At 30.2% G+C, this 23,334-nt stretch overlaps 4 protein-coding genes across 5 annotated transcripts; 3 read left to right on the forward strand and 1 right to left on the reverse strand.

Annotated features, from left to right (window-relative positions):
• Positions 1–4,205: 4,205 nt before the first annotated feature.
• LOC104700679 (EG45-like domain containing protein 2) lies at positions 4,206–5,145 on the reverse strand. 2 transcript variants are annotated; one of them, XM_087461434.1, is made up of 3 exons: positions 4,850–5,145; positions 4,487–4,757; positions 4,206–4,385 (listed from the first exon to the last, which is right to left on the reverse strand). In XM_087461434.1, exons 1-3 carry the CDS (start codon positions 4,962–4,964, stop codon positions 4,379–4,381), a joined length of 393 nt encoding a protein of 130 aa, XP_087317560.1. In that variant the 5' UTR covers positions 4,965–5,145; the 3' UTR covers positions 4,206–4,378. The 2 variants fall into 2 exon arrangements, with proteins under 2 accessions (XP_087317560.1, XP_087317562.1); XM_087461436.1 differs by lacking the exon at positions 4,206–4,385 and having other exon boundaries at positions 4,483–4,757.
• Positions 5,146–6,422: 1,277 nt separating this feature from the next.
• On the forward strand, positions 6,423–8,078 carry LOC104700699 (RING-H2 finger protein ATL56). Its single transcript, XM_019229094.2, has 2 exons — positions 6,423–7,276; positions 7,749–8,078. Exons 1-2 carry the CDS (start codon positions 6,729–6,731, stop codon positions 7,750–7,752), a joined length of 552 nt encoding a protein of 183 aa, XP_019084639.2. The 5' UTR covers positions 6,423–6,728; the 3' UTR covers positions 7,753–8,078.
• LOC147950282 (uncharacterized) lies at positions 7,977–9,178 on the forward strand. The gene has a single exon (XM_087461439.1). It carries the CDS (start codon positions 7,977–7,979, stop codon positions 8,934–8,936), a length of 960 nt encoding a protein of 319 aa, XP_087317565.1. The 3' UTR covers positions 8,937–9,178.
• Positions 9,179–13,925: 4,747 nt separating this feature from the next.
• LOC104700711 (uncharacterized) lies at positions 13,926–15,377 on the forward strand. The gene has a single exon (XM_019243389.2). The coding sequence runs from the start codon at positions 14,208–14,210 to the stop codon at positions 15,186–15,188; it is 981 nt and encodes a 326-aa protein (XP_019098934.1). The 5' UTR covers positions 13,926–14,207; the 3' UTR covers positions 15,189–15,377.
• Positions 15,378–23,334: the final 7,957 nt, after the last annotated feature.

Raw genomic sequence — 23,334 nt, forward strand, 5'->3', positions numbered from 1 at the left:
TCACAAAAGAAGAGAGTGTTTGAAATGATTTTTAAAAAATTTCTGAAATTAATGTGATTTGGATCTTAGTATTTAATTACCTAAAAAGATGCAAAGTCAACGAATCATTTCTTTAAATAAAAAAGACTCATACAAATATCACTTTCTTACATGAATAATAATATCTTATGCTTTTTATAACCAAACCTCGGGCTTCCATGTTAAAGCCAACCGGACAAACGATATAATTGTACAATCCATAAGAAAAAACATTTTTCTGACAATTTAAGCTGTAATGTATAACATTCTGAGTTTGAATTCAAAAAATATCATTAAGATTCCAAACCACTAGACTAAAGAAGACTCCAGGCTATGTATGTTATTAACTAAATACTTTAAACTTATTAGTGATGCAATGCGTCTAATACATTAAGATTGCTAAACAAGATCAACTATGTCATTTGCGCATGTTATTATTGCCTTTGTCAATACTGATCGTAGGAAATGGCAGTTGCCGGTTTGACGTCCTTACAAAATCGTTTCTGTACGTTTTAGTTTGGACTACTCATGGCTCATGCGTGTTAAATAAACTATTAAAACGTTGACGTGACAAACGAATACTTTTCAGTTTTCAATGCTCAAATCAAATATAAACCACTCGACTACATATATAAATGACAAAATGGACGATGATTTGGTTCGTGCTTTTGTAGAAGATTTGCGACTCAGACTAACATGTTACGAGTTCTCTGATTGTCATATCAACTTCGTTTGGCCATTTTTTTGTGTGGACTGTGGACACAACTATTTTCGACCTTCAAAATATGGGTATCTTATATTATATAGATAGACATTTTAGTATAGTTTTGGAACCAACTGGGCATGCCGTTGATTTAAGCGGCAATAAACTTCATGTTCTAGGTTTTGCGCTTGCCTACGCAGCTCTTGCTTTTGTAGGTGTTGTTGTTGTTGTTTTTGATAAAGGGCCTCTTTGTAAGTGTTGTTTTCGCTTGGATTTTGATCTTTGAAGGGCTACGTTGCAAGGAAGTCCAAGTTATTCGACCTTCGATTTGGTCTATGTTGGTTCCATATATAGTATATACTAAATTTATTTAGAACAAAAGTACACTGTAATACCTAATGGCAGCGTAAAAAAGAGTGTACTAGAAAAGTCATAAAAATCATAATTTAATAGGTATGAGCTAAGTTGATTTTCAAATTAAATATACGAAGAGTATTACATGAAAAAAAGTAGCATGGAACATAATCTGTTATTTAAAAAAAAAAAACTAGGCAGTAAACAAACATTCTATGTTGAGAAAAGAGAAACACGAGGGAGATGAAACAGGAAGCCGACATGGAAAATGGTTTTATGAGTTGTTAACTCGAGGCAAAAAATCTGGTTTTGTGCATTTTTTTTTTAATTTATTATATGCTTAGTAGAACATATACACCTAATTACAAGATTGTGTACTATCAAAGTTAATTTGCCAAAAAAAAAGTTAATTTGCCAAGTTGTTTTATGTAATTTGGCTCATAAACTATTACCGTTATAATGTTTTTAATGAAGATTCCTGTGAAATCATCAATTATTACTGTTTTTAATGATAGGTTGTGTATACAAATCTATAATGGATTTATTAGTATCTAAGTAATTTTGCCAAATTGTTTTATGTAATTTGACTCATAAGTTGTTATTGTTTATAATGATAGCTTCATCCTAATTATATTGAAAATTCCTACAAAATTATAACTGTAATGGTTACATGAGAGTGTTTATATGACTTCCTTCAAATTCTCACAATCTCTCCATTTGATGAGAGTGTTTACATGACTTTTTTAGGAAGAATATAATATAGAATCCCAAACCAATAATATAATAGTTGAATTCATTAACAATGCAAGATTCTTTTGTTTTATTTGAATAACATGAAACTTTTAATGACTTAATAAAACTATAATCCAGTAACACTAGATTTATCAAGATTTTAGATTATTTTTTATAAATCCACAACTAATAACACCACATTTTAAAAGAGTTTTAAAAAGTCTTGATTGAATAACAACATATTTTACATAACTTTTAAAGTCATTAAAATTTTATTTAACTCTCAAACTGTTTAATGATAGCTTGATACTTTTAATGGATATTCCAGCAAAATATTTACTGTTGAGATTTATAAAACCTCAACTCTCCATCTTATATATGTTATTCACATTCTTACCAAAAAAAAAAAAACTTAATAGTGAGTGAGCAATTTTTGTAGTTTTTAAATCAAATTATAAAAGTAATATCCATCAAATTAGAAGTAAAATACTACCTTATCAAAGTTATTTTACACTCTATTTTTCCTTGGACCAGTCACTCGAACTAAGGACACTATAACTGTTATTCGTTTTCTTGATAATTAGCTGAACAATTAATGTAAAAGGTTCAATAAAAAAAATGACCACAATCTCTGCTCACTAATCAAACAATTTTAGGTGCGAAAGAAGCAAATTCATACCTACTAATCAAATAATTAAATTAATGGCCATGAGCCTATAAATACGTAACTCTGCATTACACAGTTATAATTATATTTTAAAAGTTTAATTCTATATTTAATTGTGCAGTTAACCCTACTAACTATTTTGATACAATTATGGTTAATTAACTGTTAGATTTAGTATATTATTAATCTATTTTTCTGCGTAGCTGTTATGGCTTTTTATCGTATTATAAGGTTACGGTTTAAAAACAATCCGGTTATAATTAATGTTAAAGTTTGGTTACATACTTAGCATGTTATAATTTCCCACAACGTTGATAATGATAAAGTGTTAGAGTTGTAAATGACATATGATTATTAAACTAAATAATGACGTTGTAAAATTGCAAAAAAAGTCATGGATGTTACTATTTTATTTGTAGGCTGTGTATATGATCATCTAAGTCTTTGGTAGGTTTGTTGTATATCACTTACTAAGCATTTACGTATGAATTACAAATCTGATTACTACATGGTGGCCATTACACTTACCTTGCTTTAGTTAGAGAAAATAGTTATATATATTTAGTTAGAGATAATACTTATATATATTTAGTTTCTTGCTTTAATACACTAATTTGCATTTCTATATCTTTATTTTTTGTACCATTATTATAAAAATCTAGTAAAATTAAATTATCAACTCCAAATTCTACCCAAATATTCGTCATTATTGCTATTGCCAAATCTCAAATATATGGTTTTTCAGTCTCCCATAAAATATGATTACACACCTTCTTCAGATAATATTTTACATGCAAACCATCATTCAAACTACATATCATCTTATTTACACAAAAAATATCTCTCTAGACACAATATGCCGCCAAATATATGTCTCTTTACTTTCACTTTGCATAATTTTTTTAACCATAAAAATTGTTGCCAACAAATTTTTTTGAATAAAATTATATCACATAGCTATATTTGATGACGTATTTATTAAAAAAAAACTAAGCTAAAAAAATATCTATGTTATTGCAATACTCAAAGCCTTATATAAATCTGAAAACAGATCTTAAGAGTAAGAAATTTTTAAATGCTACAATTAAATTTGAAAACAAGAAGCAGATATTGATCTAACATTTTTATAACTAGAAAAATAAATTCAATTAAACAATATAAAAGTTTTATTTTTAATTATCACATATTTCTAATTAGTATTTTTAGAAATATTAACATCAAATTAATATTTTTATAAGGATACAAACAGTCAATATTTGCTTAATCCTTCTTTTTGAATATTTTAATTTTTTATGTTGTAGTATCTTTAGATTTTATATATTTTAGTTTAATTTGATTTTCAATATTTGCTAAAATCCATGATGATTTAAAAGAAACTTTTCAATTTTTATTGATTTATTTATTTTTCATTTTTTTTTGTCGTACAATTTATTTATTTTTCATTTAAGAATATATAAGAACAATATTTTTTAATAATCTTAAAAAATATATTTTAAATTTATTATGTTGTAGTATTTTTTGTTTTTGTACTAATCCGTTTGTTTTTTCTGGATTGGGCCGGTTCGATTGGTGAATAAACTAATTTTAGTTCTTAAATGTCATTTTGGTTTGGTCTAGTTGGACCAAGTATTTTGTTGATGTTGGTTGGATACATCAAAGTTATTGCAATAATATAAAACTGTCACATCCATTTAATTATGTGAAGTGTTATTGAAATACGGCTACACCCAATTCATGAAACAAGTTTGAGATTCATTCTTATTAATTTGAAGTACAATATTCTCATCAAAGGACCATCCATACATATTCAGTCTGCATACCTATCCAGTTCCATACTCTGATTTATTGGATTAGTACCACGAAAACATCTCTCACCTTTCTTTGCTTATAATCTAATATCAATTTCATATCCTGTAAAAGAGGGGAATAACGACCTAAACTGTTATAATTATCAGGACTATATATGTTAAAACTTCATATACGATGAAAAGATTATAAAAATGAAAACTTACGGTGTGTACTCGACGCGGATGTTACCGGCATCAGTATTAGCGATAACCCGGAAAGCATCACGAGAGAGATTAAGGTCACCGTTGCAAGGCTCCCGGCAGAAATCAACTACCCTCACGTCAACGGTACGACCCGTGCAAGCCCTAGGGAAGTTGTATGTAGCGCCAATGCATCGAACCCTGTACCTCCGACCACAAGCTCGACCTCCTTGGTACAGATTGCTCCTGACTCCAACCACCATCGTCTCACGTTGTGTTCCATAACACGCAGATCCTAATTAAACCGCATCATTAACTCGTAATTAATGATATGTTTATTAACGTATATATGAAACAAAGATATGTATGGTTGTATATAGTACGCACTAGTGTAGGGAGGGTTGTAATAGACAGCTCTTCCTTGAGCAGCTTCAGCGATTGGAGCTAAGATTTGTGCAAACACCATCACCACTACCACAAATTTTACCACCATTTTTATCATTTTTCTTTTATTTTGTTTTGGCTTGTTTGTGAATAATTAATGAAGCTAAGGAAGAGTGTATTTATATAATTGGATTTCAAAGACTACTATAGATAAAAAGGAAAAGTCTTTGATCTACGTCAAGTCTTCCTCTACTTATTGTATTGATTTCATATGGGACAATTGGTTTCTTACTCCACCTATATTTTCTTAGTGAATTGAATGAATATGATGATGTAAAGGAAAATTCCAAGAGGATTTGAAATTTAAAGTATACTTTTTTTTTCAAAATTTTGTTTGAATTCTTTTTGTTTTGTTTTGGCAGAGAAAAATAATTAGGATTGTATTTGACTATAAGGTACCAAGGAAATTTCCAAGAAACTAGAGGGATTGAGGTTTAAAGCTCTATTTTCTTTAGAAAAGAAAGGGGGATTTAAAATAAGAACCAAGGAATTCACATAATATGGGGAGCTCTGATCACTCGTTCTACAAAATCTAAAACTATGGCAATATTGAAGCTCTAACCCCTATATAATATCTTTTGCGAGAAATGATTTTTTTTTTGTTTTTGTATATATTATTGCAGATGTCCATTTTTTTTTTTAAATATCTCAAAGTGTTATCTAACAAAGTCAGCTGAGTCAAAAATGAAGTATGAAAAAACAAAACAGTTTTGTACTTTTGTTGACTTCTTGAACTCTCTAGTTCTCGTGTCTCACACTTAAACCCCGCGTTTTATGGATTTCAACATCTTGTGAGACAGTTTTTCTTAATGGGCTGAACTGGCCCAAATCTCTATATAGTAACTTAAACCGAAGAGTTGACTCAATTGAACCGGATAAAAACTAATACTCGTTACACTTTCTTCTAGCTGAGGAAGAGTTTTGAGACTTGAGATAATCATTTAGTACTTATATGTTTGTTAAAGGAATTACACTATACCTTTTTAAGTATTGTCATTTGTGTCTTTTTTTTTCTTATTAATTATTTCGTAGAGTGTGTACAACAAAACGAGATGATGGACCAGAATATGTAATTGCTTTTGTAGTATTGTCGTGTTATATCAACATGCCGAATGAAAACAAAGAATGTTGTATAAAATGAGAATGGCTGGTTGAGATATGAATAACCGTGAACGTTGTAATAAAAAACTCTTTTCAAAAAGTCCATAACTTATGACAAAAATTATGTTCAGAACAAGTATATTTAGATAAAACACCGGCTTCTTTAGGCCTCCCCAAGTACGAATATTACTTTTGAAACTTAAACTAGAACTTCGAATATTCCATCTTTTTCCATAAACTATAGTCATCATCATCATCATAAAGAGTGAGATATGATAATATTTGCTTTTCCTTCAAGATAATTTATAAAATTATTATCGGATAAGAAGATATTTACTAACATAAATTAATTAATTTTATAGCTCGATGCACAATACTACTGACTACATATAAATTTTAGACATGGAGATGGAGCCAAAAACGAAACCATATACTTTATTATTAACGTCTCTTTATAACATGATCCAAAGCCAAAAAAGTATAAATAAAAAAAAGTCTGTCGTCACATGTGACATGACCGTTTTTACAAAACGTTGTTATTGGATGAGAATTCCAATTTTTGCCTAAATTTTGCAAACTCAAAAATATCTCTGAATCAGTTAACAAAAAAACATCAACTCGTTCCTTGTTTAGGCATTCGTATTAACCAAAAACCAAAAAAAGCACACACACGAGAAATCAGAAAGTGTAAAAAAGAGAAATATTTTTTTTTTCTTTTTCGATGCCTCCGACCAATGATTACCGAATCTACGGCGAGCCACCGTCTACTTCGCCGTCTCCTTCACCGCCAAAGCCAAAAACAAGGATTCTCTCTCTATTCCTCGTTGGTGCAATCATGTTTTCGATCTTTTCTCTCTTCCTCGTCCTTATCGGCATCGCCTCTGTTCTTCTTCTACCTCTCCTCCTCTCTTCTCTCCATCGTCACCACCGACGTCGCCGACGTAACCGTCGACACGAATCCTCAGATGGGTTATCTTCAAGATTCGTGAAAAAGCTTCCTCAATTCAGATTCTCCGAACCCACGTCCACATCATACACACGGTACGGAAGCGATTGCGTGGTTTGTTTTGATGTATTCAGACAGGGGCAATGGTGTCGTAATCTTCCTGGTTGTGGACACGTGTTCCATCGAAAGTGTGTGGACACTTGGTTGCTCAAAGCCTCGACTTGCCCTATTTGCAGAGCTAGGGTTAGTTTGAGGGAAGAAGGTGCACAAGAAGGAGAACTGTGGAGATGTTTTAGTCGTAGACGAAGTAGTTTGCTAGATTTGTAAGTGTTCTGTTTCTTGTTCTTGTTTTTGTTTTAGTCATACTTGGATTAGAAGTTATAATCATCATTTAGCAGTTTGCAACTTCCTCTCTGTTTCGTCTCTGTTTGGACCAATAGAATGATAGTTTGGTTTCTTTTACAGTTGACTTTGTTCGTTTGAGGAATTGTTTCATTGGTTTATATAATCCTTAAGCTCTCTACTAAGAAAATAGTAAAAATATATAGATATGTAGTTTTCAGATTTTACCGATTCAAAGCTAATTGATGAAGTAAGTGTTGATCAGTACGTTTAATGAGTATAAGGCAACTTGTATTGTTGAACATGTTACCTAGCTTCTTGAATTTTCTCTTTAACATCTCTTGTTATGTCGCGGTCAGGAAGTAATTGTTTAGACTTTTCATCGACGTGTTATGCTTCAGTTTCTTGAATTTGTCAAAGTCATAATTACGTTTGATTTTGGATTTGACATAGGTAATGGGTTCCGTGGACTTGGACTATTTCAAATGGATATCTCCATAACCAAAGCTAGCCAGAGGTGCAAGCCGAAGACACTTTCCTCCTTAGAAAAGTAGCTGGTCAATCAGTTAATCTTATGGTTAGTTATATATATGGGTTTGATCTATAAGAAACCCTCACTACCATTACCAAAACACCAGTAGCTAAGAGCTTTTGTCATTGTTTTTTTTTCTTTTGAAACCCATGGATCGGTTATCGTTCTTGAATGTTGTAATGGAGGTTGCGGGTACTCTAAATGAGTCCCGCAAACTCTTTCTCAAGAACAAAAAGCTGATGTTTTCAGTCTTGGTATTCCCTCTCATACTCAATTGTTTAGTTTACTTGTTCAACGCCATTGCCATCAAACCGGAGATAACAAACTTGATCCTTGAATCAAATTTGTTACCTATGACAGATCCAAGCAGCCCGAAATTTGCTATCCATCTTATGAGATACTTTGCAGATTTTCGCCAGTTTGTAAGTTCTTTATACATTTTCATCGCCGTCTCCTCCATCATCAACCTCTTATCCGTTCTTGTTTTGGTTCACGCATCGGCTCTTACTCATAAAAATGATAGCTTCAAGGTCAAAGATTTTCCTGTTTTGACCCTTAAATATTGGAAGGGACCTCTTGTGACTAGTTTCTACATTGCTCTCTTCAGTCTTGGCTATTGGTTCCTATTCTATATAATCATTGTTTCTCTCGTTATATTCTCTACAAAACTCAATACCGTGGGAGCCAAAGTTCGCGCATTATGGATTCTATTTGCAGTCTTTGAGTCTTACTTAGCTATCGTTTGGAACCTATCTATGGTCATATCGATACTCGAGGATACTTATGGGATCCAAGCTTTGGGGAAAGCTGCAAAGATTGTTAAAGGGATGAAGCCAAAGCTATTCCTCTTGAATCTTTTCTTTGGTTTATTGTCATTTGGATTATTTCAAATCTTGCGGCTGATCGATTGGAGTAGTTCATTCCCGGTTATCTTAACCACCGGTTTGGTATTTGTGAGTTCTGTCTTTGTGGTGAGGATGTTTCAGCTTGTGACTTATACGGTTACCTATTTCCAGTGTAACCAAGGCATAGACGCTGAGGCTGTGTCGCTGGGGGATATGGAATATACAAAATTGTCTTCCACTACTCTCATGGGAGGATTGCCTTAAATGTTGCAATATATATTTACGTGGATTGTTTGTTTGTTGATCTTAAGAATGTTGAAGTTCACCATGGATTTGGTAAATTACTTCTAATAATCAAAGGTTCTTATTTTTATTTTTTATTTTTTGGTAAAGTAATAATCAAAGTTTTGGTTGAATATATTTAGTTTTCAACTTTGGTTGCTTTCATGTACCATGCCGCATATGAATGTAAATGAAGGTTTTTGGAATTAACAGAGATTAGGACCTATGGCTCTTGAGTCTTGATACATAGCCAAAAAAGAAAGAAATAAAAAACAAGGCAACAATTAACAAAGAATACACAAACATGAGATCATCTAAGCCAAAGAAACATCCAAAGTGTTTCTTTTGTCTTTTCTAAAATTTTGTTGCGGATCTCACGATCACTGAGCTTGAAAGTCGTAAGACCAAATCCACCACAGCAACCCTCTAAGCTTGCTTTAGAAATTTTTTTTTTTTTTAATTATATTTATATATTTATTATTTTTTATTAATAGTAGCCAATAACAAACTGACAGCTGTAAGTTTTTTTTTGCTGAGAAACGTTTTTTGTTGAAACAATTTCAGTACCAATTCTATTATTTTCTTCCTCTCTTCCATCATTATACTAATTTTTTACTAACAAGTGTTTTCATGACCACTTCCCACCGGAGATGCTCTAAGGGAGAAAGTCACTATATTACAACAATTGGATTTAACTCGAAGTGTTTTTATAGAAAATAAAACCAAAATAATTATTAGAAAAATATGGAAAAACAAATCACAAATAAGAAAAATGTCATTTAAACCATGGACTTTCAAATTTTGACCATTAAACCATAAACTTTGTTGTTTGCCCTTTAAAACATCAATTTTTGTAGATTAACTTTTTAAAACATTAAGTTTCGTTGATAAAGCTAAAAATGACATGACATTAAATTCGATAATTTACCTACTAACAGACGTTACTATGCCGTAAATCACTTTGTTATTAACAAAACGACGTCGTTTTAATGGAAGTTTTAGTTCGAAAAATGTCATTTAAACCATGAAGTTTTAAATATAGGTCATTTAAACCATGAACTTGTAAATGTATGTCATTTGAACCATGAACTTTCAAATTTCTGTCATATAAAGCAGAAGTACCCACTATACTCAAATTGGACCATGACTTTGTTTTGATACGTTTTTCATTAAAAATGATTAGAAAATCACTTAATTTAATTAAATTATCCTATAGTTTCAATTTTAATAAATGACCATTATACCCCTTAATCGCCCACTTAATTGCGACTGGGTCGGGACGCAGATCCTCTTTAACCCGGTAATAGAACAAAAATCTATACGCGGATCCGTTTGTAATCCGGGTTAATACTATTTGGATCGTGTATTTGGTTTGATTCAAGAATAATTATTCACACAACCAAACAGAAATATTATCCCTATAGATAAGGAAACTGGTATTCGAGTATTTAATGGTTTCAGTAATATCAAATATTAACTACTACCATACTTAATCCCTATAATTATTACGAATATTAATAATAATGAGAAATCTTTAATACTTATGGATTGTGACTTTGTTGCTTCCAAAATAATCAATAAATTAAATATGAAATTGTATATATATATATATGTAAACTTAATTGATTTGCTTTTATATTGTGAGATATTTACGGAAACAACAAATCAACTTAATACAATTAAATAAAAACAAATCATCATTTAATTAGGATTTTTTAATATTTCCTTAACGAAATTATAGTAATTAATTATGATTAGTATAGATGGAAAAAATAAAAATCGCAGAAATTATATATATATGTAAAGTTGTAAACTAATTTACAGAAAATGTGTATTGTATATCCCAGATCGACAAAATATTTTGGAATATGGTTCATAATCACTATAAATATATGACTAATATGTTTTGAGTACAATAGGAGGAAGCTTAATTTTTGCAGGTTTTCAAATTTAACAGTTTAATTTAGTTCTATATTTGAGCATATTTAAACTTTTAAAAAGTAAACATATTATAATATATTTACGTTTTTAAAAAAATTTAAGAGATTATAAATATTTAAATTTTATAGAATGTTTAAATTATTATAAATATTTGAACTCCGTCGAAAGTTTAAAATATTATAATATATTTAAGTCTATAAAATATTTAAGCAATATTAATATTTTCACTCTTAAAAATTTTAAAAGTGAAATCTCAAACAAATCTAAGATTTTTATTTTGTTAACTTTATCTACTTAGTAAAAAGTCAAACAAATAAAAATTACGATAGTGAGGGAAAATCTCAAACAAAGACACCAATGTTGTTTTTAAAGAAGTTTTCCAAAATCTCCATTACGAAAAAAGAATGGTAATTACTTCCTAAATATTTGGTAAATCATAATTTTTTTTGAATAATATTTATACTAATAACTCTATATTTATTCTATTTTGGTGTACAAGTTAAATACAATAGGTTGAAGTGGTTAAGGAAGGAGTATGATACCTCCATCAGTTTATAAGTCATGTCTAATGTTACTATTTTTAATTTTTTTCTTCTCTTATTGTTTACTTTGGATATTAAACATTCATAAACACAAATTATTACTATTATTGCTACAACACGGGATTACATATTTTGTTAGTTACTTTTTTGTAATTTGTATTATTGTAATGTAGTTTTTATTTTCACTTATTTTCTTTATTTATATATCGTTTATTTATATATACGGGGTTATATAGTGTATAGATTTGTATATTTGTGTTTTTTTTGTATATTTGGGGTTATAGTTATCCCTCCAAGATGTCCATAATCTAAGAAAAAGAAAAATTATCTGTCTGTGGCAAGAAAAAGGAAAATTTAAAAAACAAATTACTAAAATAAATATAATCCCGTGCTGTAGCACGGGTGATTTCCTAGTTGTACATTAAAATTGATTCAAAATTAGAGAGATTATAATACAAATACAAATTTCTATTGCAAGGGTGAGAGACGAAACTCAACATAAGAGGATTATTTAGTTACTAAAATGACATTGCAAAAAAAATTAAGAATATAGTTGTGTAAAATATTAAGAGGTGTTTGCATGTTAATAAAAAAATTACATATATGTTATTTATTTAGGTATTCACATTCAAGTGTATTAATTTGTTGCTCAACCATGAACATGGTGGAGAAAACATGACCCAAATAATTTGACTTAATTCTGTTTTGAATGCATATAATTGTGTTTTAATCTTGATTTGAATTTTCCCATATATGTGCTCTTGTTCACGGAACGAATACAAATGTTTTACTTGCATTTATATATCATTTATTCGAGTCTTATGAGGATTTACTTTTGTTAAATGAATAGCTGATTTTCTCACTATTCACAGTAAGATTGTGCATTCATATTGGTTTGTCTTTTTCCATATTTAGCTCCCAAAAGACTCAAGAATTTCTATTGTGAATCGCCAATTGACGGATCGTCAGTTGTTTTCCATGATTGTTGTTATGGCTAAAGATAATCATATGGGTCCAATGAAGTGTTTTTAAGGCCTATTTAAAAGTTTGTATAAACAAAATGAATGGTTTTAATCTAGTGAGACGTGTCACTTTCTGGTTGAAAGTTTTTGGAGGAAGCCTTTGGTATGACCTCTGGATATGGCATGCCTTTTTTGGAGCTCCAGGTACTATGAACGATCTTAATATTCTTGATTGATCTAATGTTTTTGATGACATAATAACCGGTCAAGCTCCGGAAGTCAACTACGTTGTCAACGGAAGGAAGTACAATTTGGTGTACTATCTCACTGATGGGATTTATCCAAATTGGGCCACTTTTATTCAATCTATCCGACTTCCACAAGGTATGAAAAAATCTCTTTTTTCTAAAAAACAAGAAGCTGTGCGGAAAGATGTTGAGCGTGCATTTGGAGTCTTGCAAGCTAGATCGCCGTTATTAAAAATCCATCTCGTTTATGGGATAAATACAAAATGGCAAATGTTATAAGATCATGCATAATACTCCATAATATGATTGTCGAAGATGAACGCCATGCATACAGTTACCGAAACATTGTTTCTGAATTTCAACAAGGAGAACATGTGGATCAAACATATACCGTTGGTGCCGCCGGTGTGGGTTCAAATATCAGCACTATGATTACTCGCCAAACAAGACTTCGGGATAAACAAGTCCATGACCAACTAAAACATGATTTGATTGAACATATTTGGACTAAATTTGGACATCTTCAAGATAATGAAGACTAATTTTAAAATTTCTATGAGTTGAATAAAATGTTTGTTTTTCTTTTTATGTTTTATGTTTTATGTTTTCTGTTTTTGTTTTTAAGTTGAATAAAATTTCTAAATTTTGAAAATATTATTAATTTATTCAGAGAACCAAATACAAATAGACACCAATGCTCATACTAAAAATAAGAAACTCTCATAATAATATTATTAAACTTGGGGGACCAAAACCAAGTATACACCAATGCCCATGCTCTTAGATTGAAGGAGGAATATCCACAAGAAGAAATAGTTTGCTCGAGTTGTAAGTGCTCCCTTTTTTGTTTTTGATTTGTTTCAAGAATCTTTGGATTAGAAGTTATACAATCATTTAGCAATTTGCAACATTCTCTAACAGTGTTTGAAGCTCTGATTTTTCTTATGTGTGTTGGGAAAAAAAAATGCTGAATTTGATGAAAGATTTATTCAGCCTTAAGTTATAGTTTTTAATTTGACCGTACATTTTGTGACTTGTTTGTTTGAGAAGACCAACTGCTTCATTGGTGTATAGAATCCTTTAACAATCTAATAACATATATATATAGATGGATGTTGATATTTCATTTTTTAACGCGGTGTCTTGACCGTTTCAACACGGATAGATGTCATGAAGTGGTTGTTGATCACGTCTATACATTTGATGCAGAAGGGAACTTGCAACGTTAAATATGTTATACCTCTTGTTTTCTCTATTTAACATCTTCAGTTATGTTATGACGCGGTCAGGAAGTCATCATTTAGACTTTCCATCGATGCATTATTATGGTTTCTTCGTTTGATATTGGGGGTTATGTTGAATTGGACTATGTCAAATGGATGACAAGAATTAATCTCCATAAGGGAAGCTACCTCGAGATCACAAGCCAAATACTCTTTCCTCCATAGATTACTAGTATATAATCACTAGGCAGATGGGTTTTATATTATAAACCCTCACTAGCTACTATTACCAAAAACCAATAGCCAAGAGAGTTTTTCATTTGTCTTTTTGAAACCCATGGGTCGATTTGCGTTCTTGAATGTTTTAAAGGAGGTTGCGGGTATTCTAAATGAATCCCGCAAACTGTTCCTCAAGAACAAAACGTTGATGTTCTCAGTTTTGGTATTCACCCTCCTACTCAATTGTTTAGTTTTCTTGTTTAACATCTTTGTCATCGAACCAGAGATCATGAACTTGATGGCCGAATCAAGATTGTTGCCAACGACAGATCCAAGCACCCCGGAATATGCGGCATGTATTATGAGAATCTTTGCGGACGTTCGCCAAATTGTGGCTTCTTCATACATCTTAACGGCCGTCTCCTCCATCATCAACATCTTTTCTGTTATATTCATCGTTCATGCATCGGCTCTTTCTCTTAAAGATGAAAACATCAAGATCAAAGATTTTACTGTTCTGAGCCTTAAATCTTGGAAGGGACCTCTTGTGACGTATTTCTACATTGCTCTTTTCAGTCTTGGCTATTGGCTCCTACTTTTTATAATCCTTTTTCCAATCCTTTTATCCTCTACATTATCTATATCAGATATGGGTTCCTTGGCAGTCAAGTCTGGTGCTTTATTCATTATATTTGCTGTTTTTCAGTGCTACTTAGCTATCGTTTGGAACTTATCTATGGTCATATCGGTATTAGAGGAAAGTTATGGGATCCAAGCTTTGGGGAAAGCTGCAAAGATTGTTAAAGGGATGAAGACAAAACTGTTTCTCTTGAATATCTTCTTTGGTTTATTGGCATTCGGATTAGCTCAAAGCTTGCAGGTGATTATCAATTCGAGAAGATCGCTCTCGCTTACGATAACCACCGGTTTCGTCCTTGTGTGTTTGGTCTTTGTGTGTTTGGCCTTTGTCATGAGGATGTTTCAGCTTGTGGCTTACACCGTTGCCTATTTCCAATGTAAGAGCCTCCAAGGCAAAGACGTTGAGTCGCTGACAGATGTGGAATATACGAAATTGTCTTCCACTGCTCTCATGGGATGATTGCCTTCGATATCTCAAGAGAAGGGCATACATATGATATATAAATATGCGTGAATTGTTTGTTTGTCTTAAGATTATTGTAAAGTTCACCATGGTTAGGTAAATTATTTTGAATAATCAAAGGTTCGTTTATATATGTAAGGTTTGTTATATATATTTAGACAATATATAGAGTTCTTTTTGTATCCATTTCGATCAAAATGAGAAAGATACTAGCGTAGAACTATTGTTTTTTTTCTGTTTGGAGTGCAAAATAATAAAAAGACCTTTCATAAAACTAAAGGAACAGATGTCTCTGTTGAATAAAAATATCAAAACAAAATAATAAATTTTTTAAAAAAACAAGGGCAAAGTCTAGGGATGTACATGATTACGCTCCTAATCTCTTTTTCAAGAAAAAACAAACAAACACGAAAACTGTTTTCCTATTAAAAATGTAAACTTATAGATTAAGTGATGTTTTGATCAGACTTTGCCCTTTGGTATTTTTTTACTAATCTCCAAGACCTACAAAAGTAGTTTCAAAGTAGATGAGTCTGATATTTTTGTTTTTGTTTTTTTTCTTTCAAAATTCAAACTTAATTCTACTTATTGTACATATATAAACCTCTCTTTTTGGTGATTAATTAATTTAACATTTTATTATCAAAAATATTGTTAATCTATATATAAAGAATTTTTATGGTACAAGAATGTTGATGTCCAAATCAGTTACAATTAAGATATTTAGTTTGGTAAAAGAGGGTCGAAGTTCTCTTAGGAAACTCGGTGTCGAGGCACAAAAGGGTCGGACTACAAAAAGACTCAACGATCGTGTTAATGATAAGCTAACAAACGACGAGCTGCAAGCTCGTCAAATTTACAAGTTACGAACAAGATCGTTCTATTCTCTTCGATCTGTCTCTTTCTTGCTTCGTGCGGATCTCCTATACGAACACCGTACTTCCACATTCATAGGTAACTGTATCGGTCCGTCTCTGAAAAGACCATAATGCTCTCCCTTGACTACTATAATTTGGGCTTTTCCTGGATTGAGTCTTTTGTGGGAGGGAAGATCCACCCCCAACAAAGAAGAGGTTATATGAAAGGAAGAGTTTGAGGACATAATATCTTCCACGAGTTTTCTTCTCATTCGAGTTCTTTTATTCTTTGCTAAATAGTTAATATACGTATATGTAGGATTGGTAGCAGATAAGGTGAATCAAATAACTTATATGCTACTATTTACGTCTAAATGTTCTATTTACTCAGCGGACATAAGTTATAAATGCATAAACCGGACATCTCCTCACCTATATGGAAGATGTATTCAATATAACAAGAAAACAAAAAAAAAATGTCACTACAACTTCAGTAACCAGATTGTATGAACCCATGTCGACTCATCATGTTGCAAACAAGTTACAACTATCACGTGACTTCGCAATAGCCAAAGATATTTAGGAAATTTAAATTTTTGAAAATGTTTTTATTTGTCAGTGGTTTTGTACGCGAATTAAATTGAATTTGCGTACGTTTGATTCAAAGCTGTATGTAACTAGACATTGGTTGGCGACAATTAAAAGGTTGTCTCAGTGTCGAATTGCTGTAAATCAATCTCAAAAGTCTTGTTATAAGATTGTCTAAATAAATCTACTTAAAGATATGAGAAAGTAAACGCGTTAACTATATATCATCTGTATATATCTATACTTTTCCGAAGTTACTTAGAAAAATATCAAACCGTGAGTCCTTTTCCTTTTGGCAACAAACCGTGAGTCTCTTAAGAAAATTATGATTACTCAATCGCAAAAGCTTGAAGGTTGGTAAAACTTTTGAATAAAATTTGTCTTTAACAAACAATGTAAAAAACATTTCACATGGGATTGTCTAGAGATAATACGGCAAATTTAAGATGCCGCTTTGAATTTCAGCCGACATGGAATGATGCAACAATAGTCACACATTGAATTTAGTATATTAATCATAATTTAGTAGGAGAAAACCGACATCTTTGGTCAAGCCAACCCAAACAAAACAAAAAAAACACAGAAAAAGCTAATTTGTAGTTGTTTTTTATTTTGGTATTCGAAAAATAACGTGTATGAACCCAATTAAATCCGGCCCACTAAATATATAAATATCAGCTATAGTTTTTTTCACATTGATTTTTTCCTAAGAGATTGTAGGACCATCATACAAAAGTTATTGATGCAAACTGCTGCTAACCCCTATAACAATGAACAATACTAGTAATTTCACATTATCCGTAGTTTAATTATGGTATTATAGATGGTGACAAATATTTTCTTTTGGGAATTTTTATTGTGTTGGGAAAAAAACATTATGAGTGCTATAATTTTCGAGAGGATGACGCTAAATGTTTGAAATGATTACCAAAAGAACATGAGAAATTTATAATCAAAGGATAAGATATAAAATGTTCTTTTTGTCAACAGCTATAAATTAAGGTTTTGGTTCAATGAATATAATAAATGTTTTGAATCACGTGAAATTTTTTCTTCGTCAGAATGTTCTTCACAAAATGAAATACAGTAACGTTTTTTTATGGTCGATCGAGTAAAAAAAAATAAAAATAAATTACTAGAATGATAAATTTTAGAAAAATATATTAAAATAGCACTAAAACAAGTTTTATGGACAACTAAAGCACATATTCCATAAATTTCCAAAAATAGCACTATTTAACACATTAAAATATTTAAAAATAATTTTTAGAATTTTGTTTTTTAGATTTGGGTTCTCAATTTCACATTTAAGATATAGTTTTGAGGGATAAGGTTTAGTATTTTGAATTTAGGATTTAATTTTAAAAAATTAATTAATGCTATTTTTAGAATTTTAGAAATGTTGTGCTAAATTTGGAATAAAAATTTAATTTTGTGCTATTTTTGAGAAACTCCCTAAATTTTGGAGTAACATATAAAAATGAATGAGTCATGCTTCCTCTTTTGTGGTTGAGAATGAGTCATTCCTTCGTTCATTAGTTTTCTTTTTATTCTCTTTTTTTTTTCTGTGTGCGTGTTATATGCTTATATATCGTGACAATATATCTATGATAGTTTATTTCTCGTTAAAAGGATAATTTGAAAAAAAATCTGAATAATGTTTTATTTTCGTGGAACGATGCTGCTTTTATGTCCATATATAGCTGGCACTTTGTGAATTTTTTTTTTTTTTTTTTTTTTTTTTTTTGGCTAAGCACTTTGTGAACATTTTCTATTTTTCTTGATCATTTTTGTCCCTTCCCTATAAAGCTCGAATTATCTTGTTTTTATTTTATTTTTATAAAATGAATAATATTATAGAAGGACATACTTCACCAAGTTATGAAAATATTCTCGATCACATAATTAAGCATTAATCAAAATAGAGAATGAAGAAGAAAAACAAAAAGGTGATGATGATAAAAGCATTATAGTATTTCAGACGCAAATCCATTTCTAGATATTCTTCTAGAAACACATATACGTCTCGTTTTATATATAATATGGTTTATCAACAATCTTATCCTCTATATCTAATTGCATGCCTTGGAACAAAAGTTTACTTAACATACCTAATGTAAATGAAACTGTATATTTCATATGAACAAAATATTTTTATCTACGATTTATATGCTAGTTCGCCTATCTGTTCAGATCACGTGAACGTGTATTCGTCGTCTTAATTGGACATTTTTATCCACTTATTTGTATTATATAGTTTAATGTTTGAATTCCAGGTTTTCTATATACTCAAAATAAATTGTGTATTGACTATATCTTTTTGAAAAGTGTAAGGCTTTGTATCTACTTAAGGTTTGGGTTACCAGTCGTATTTAGTTGTAAAAGAGTCATAATTCGTCTTTTGATTTGATTTGGTGGTCTGTCAAATTTTGAAAATCTATTTTGAGTTGGTGGATCATTCTTTCGATTTATTACTATTAGATAATGCCACATAATGGTAGTAACCAAATAAAATCTTTGTCAATATATTACTTAAAAATATTTTAATGAAACATAGACCACTTCCTTTTATAATGAAAAGATCGAAACAGCTTCATACTTCAGTTTTATATTATTTTCTTTTGGTTTAGAAACCAAAACATATGTATCTCAATCCAACATATGCAGTTCTAACGGTGAACTAACACTGATGAGCCTTCTAAGCGGAGTAGTAGTACTACTGCGCGCTTTCAAGATTACGAATTCGAGTTTTGATGTTAATTAGAAAAAAATCATTATTATTAGCATGCCGGTCCAAAAAAAGACTGTGGACCAAAAACTTATTACATTTTTGTTATCCGGAAAAATAAAAAGAAAAAAACAAACAAACAATACTTCTTCGACGGAAAACTTAATAAAGAAAGACTCAGTGCTGTTACGAAATGAGCTAAAACAGTTGATTAATGTATAAACGTTGTCAAACTTGGACTTGATAAAAATATCTTCAAACTTACGTACGTTCGGGTTTCATTGACTACAGTTGTTGGGGTTATCTTGACTATACATACTACATGTCTACATGCATGTAAATTTTGTTTCGATTCTCATACAATAGCATTATCTAAAATGGAACGTACGTACAAGCTAATCCCATCAATTATACAAATGTTAAATCGTATAAACAAGGGGATAAAGTAGAAAATTAAAATCTCCATAAGTCAACAAGAAAATCTCTTTAAGAGTTTTATAATTAAAATTTTAAAAAGGTAAATTGTAAATGGGGTTGCCCAAAGTATATTATCATTGATTGGCTGACCAAAAGCGATGAACTCACCTGTTAGTGGATAAATGAAACCTTAATAAATGAAATCTGTATAACTTTCGATCCTATCCATTGGTGGTATTATCACTTGCCACGTTTGGAATCCAATTTTGTCATTTAAAATCCTCTTTTTATTTACTTGTTCGATCTTCTTCCTCGCATTGACACCTTTGCAGCAAAAACTTAAAACTAAAGATTTGATTTTGTTTGGTTACTACGTACCATAATTAATTCCCATTACTTAAATCCCTCTTAAATGAAAATTCGAAATAGGGATCTAAGCTTTGATAACTTACCAGTATTATACTATTACTTAAATAATTCATAGAATTGATTGTTACACTTCTCATATTTAATTTCAGTGTACAGTAGAACCTCTATAGAGGTCGGGACCATGAAATTTTACTAATTTATAGAGGTTTTAATTTATCGATAAATTAATAATTATTAACTTATGAATAAGATTTTTATCAGAAATTCAGAGTTTAGAAAAAATTGCTGCTACTATTTTTCAAGGTGATGATGAAGTTGAAGAAGATATGACGATACCTTTAGAACCAGTTACACGTAAGGAAGCAATTATCGCGTCAAGAACTCTCTACAATTTTTGAATGCGATTTGAGAAGACAACACCAGAAGTTTTAGATGCAGTCAGAAAGATTAGAGATGCTCTCCAACAAGAATGCAAATTCAAGAACAAACAAACAACAATATATTTATATTTCACTAAATATTCTTAGATATATATATATATAAATATATACTAGTTTATTTGATTATTAATTTATGATATTGATGGAACCATATTTTTACATGGGATTTTTAAAAAAGTAATTAATTTATTATTTTATCGAATAATGTCCAAAATTACACTAGTCCCAACTTGGGACCGGAGAAATTTATTAATTTATAGAGATTATTAATTTACCAAATATTAATTTATAGAGGTTTTATTATACGTAATAAAAGTAAGAAATATTAATAGCAAAAGACATTCGTAAATTTTTATCTTGAATTAGCTGAGAAGGTAAAAAGAAAACTTAAACGATAACATTTGCTGTTTTTGGTTTTAGAATTTTAATTTGTTGAAAGTATAAATTACGATAATTTCACCATTAGACATCAAGTGTATTTTGTAAAATGAGAGTGTCACGTAAGCAATTTAACGGGACCATAGTTTCTTTGAGTAGTAGTATATCTACCCAACTTCGCATGCAAAAAAAACTCCGGCGCCTACGATCAAATTGCTTACTTTTATATGTGTTTCTACGAATTTAACAAAAAAAACAAAAAGGCATATTTAAATGAAAAAGAAGAGTCAAAAAAGGAATATTCAAATAAAAACAAACAAAAAAGTAAAAAAGAGAATAATATAAAATAAAAAAAACTATCTCTAGAGAGGCTATAGATAAAGTGGGGCCCAATAAAATCTTTTCGACAACGTGGCTGATCAGATCAGGTCCCACAAAGACAATATGTGTTTTTTCTGGAATTTGGATAACTCTCTCTCTCTCTCTCTCCCACACCACGCTCTTATCTTCTTGTCCTAAGCATTTGAAACAATAATCTTTTTTTTTTTTTTTTCTAAAATGTCGAAACAAATATGTAACAAAAAAAAGGGAAAACGAAATAAGAGAAACAAAGCTATTAACAACACAATTTCATCATCAAATTTACTAGATTGTATTGTGTTTGAAAAACGTTTTCCATATTGTCGATGAAGCTGCCATTCATTTGAAAAATACTCGAGACTGACCGCAATTGCAGGTTGACGGGGCTTGGTAAGGTGCTTGGTAGGGCGCTTCCTGATCGCTATTTTGTTGTTTAAATTTATCCAAATTATTATTTTTTAATTTTTATTTACTGTTGTTGTCTAAGTTTATTTCGTTTCTTTTATTGATTGTTGCTATTTTTCTATTTTCTGTCGGCTCTTGTTAGCGCCTTTTAGTTTTTATATTTTAAAGTTTTATATAATATATATATATATATATTATACACATAATAAATTTGGAGAGAACAAAAATCTATAAGTTCTTACTACATTATTTTTCTTTTTATTTTTGTATGTTTAAACTTTAAAGGTAACTATAAATGATAGTTCCAAAAAAATAATTTATCACTTTAATTATTTTTAAAATAATAGGTAATGGCATCTTAAGTATTTTGGAGCTGTCATTTTATTTAAAAATATAAAATAACTAAAAAAGAGCTTAAACTTAATTTTTTTGAAAATTTTGAATATTTTTTTTTGTTTTTAATAAATATTTGTAACTGAAACCAATAAAATCATAGCACATACAACTTTTGACCATTTGTAATGATTTATAACTAACGCATATATTATTCATTTTAAACTTAAATTATAACATGATTTTAAACATAGTAATATCAGCTAAAATTGGATTTTTTATCGTTTATAACTCACACATATTATTTAATTATAATTTGAATTATAGCATGATTTTGGCATTAGTTACATAGTAATCACCGCTAAATTTGGACTGTTCTATCATTTATAACTCACACACATATTATCCAATTTATGACATTATTTATATAGTATTATTTTCTGGTTTATATTTACATAATATTCACTGTCAAATTTGGATTGTTTGATCATTTAAAACTCACACTCACATGCATATTATCCTATTTAAATATGACTTAAATTACTAAACAACAACATAATGGAGGCAGTCAATCAATATAGATAGTAATTACCATCAAATTTGGACCGTTTTTATCATTTATAATTCACACGCATATTATCCAATTTAAACATGAATTATTACTTGATTTTAGTATTATTTACATAGTATTCACTGTCAAATTTATACTGTTTTATCATATGTATTATTAGATTGATAGTTTTTTTGTGAAATAGAAGGGATACAATTTTTTCTTAGCACGTAAACAATATAACTGAAAATCGAAACCTTTAAACAAAGAAAAGTAAAATATCCAAACTTCAAAACCAAAAAAAAATTCAAAACCTATGTGTGAAAACAATATCTAGCTGATAATTTTCTCCAATCGATTTTGTTTTTGAAATTTGAAAAATTAATTAATTCTGACATATATATACGTATATATCTTATTATATAATTACGAGTTTAGTTAAGAGCTTAGTTAAAAGTTAGGGGAGATTATTTGAATTTTAGATGAAACACACTGTACCATTAGAAGAAAATAGTAAAAAAGGTATAATAAGATGTCAAGCACTAAAAATGGTTCCTTTGAGATGACGCCACGTGTCAAAATCTAAAGTCCGCCGTCCATGTTTATACAGTTTGAAACGTTCCTGGGGGAAGGGAATAGATGACGTGTCATAATATGACTGGGTGACATAGCTGCCGTTGATGGCGAAAGTGAAAAAAATTGCCAAGTCAGCAAAAAG

The sequence above is a fragment of the Camelina sativa genome, chromosome 1 (assembly GCF_030686135.1).
Source record: "Camelina sativa cultivar CO46 ecotype springtype chromosome 1, ASM3068613v1".
Taxonomy (NCBI): Eukaryota; Viridiplantae; Streptophyta; class Magnoliopsida; order Brassicales; family Brassicaceae; genus Camelina; species Camelina sativa.

Coding starts and splice junctions, on each gene's coding strand:
- LOC104700679 (XM_087461434.1), bottom strand. CDS start 4,964: ATGATAAAAATGGTGGTAAAATTTGTGGTAGTGGTGATGGTGTTTGCA. Junction 4,758..4,849: donor TTACAACCCTCCCTACACTA/GTGCGTACTATA, acceptor CGGTTTAATTAG/GATCTGCGTGTTATGGAACA.
- LOC104700699 (XM_019229094.2), top strand. CDS start 6,729: ATGCCTCCGACCAATGATTACCGAATCTACGGCGAGCCACCGTCTACT.
- LOC147950282 (XM_087461439.1), top strand. CDS start 7,977: ATGGATCGGTTATCGTTCTTGAATGTTGTAATGGAGGTTGCGGGTACT.
- LOC104700711 (XM_019243389.2), top strand. CDS start 14,208: ATGGGTCGATTTGCGTTCTTGAATGTTTTAAAGGAGGTTGCGGGTATT.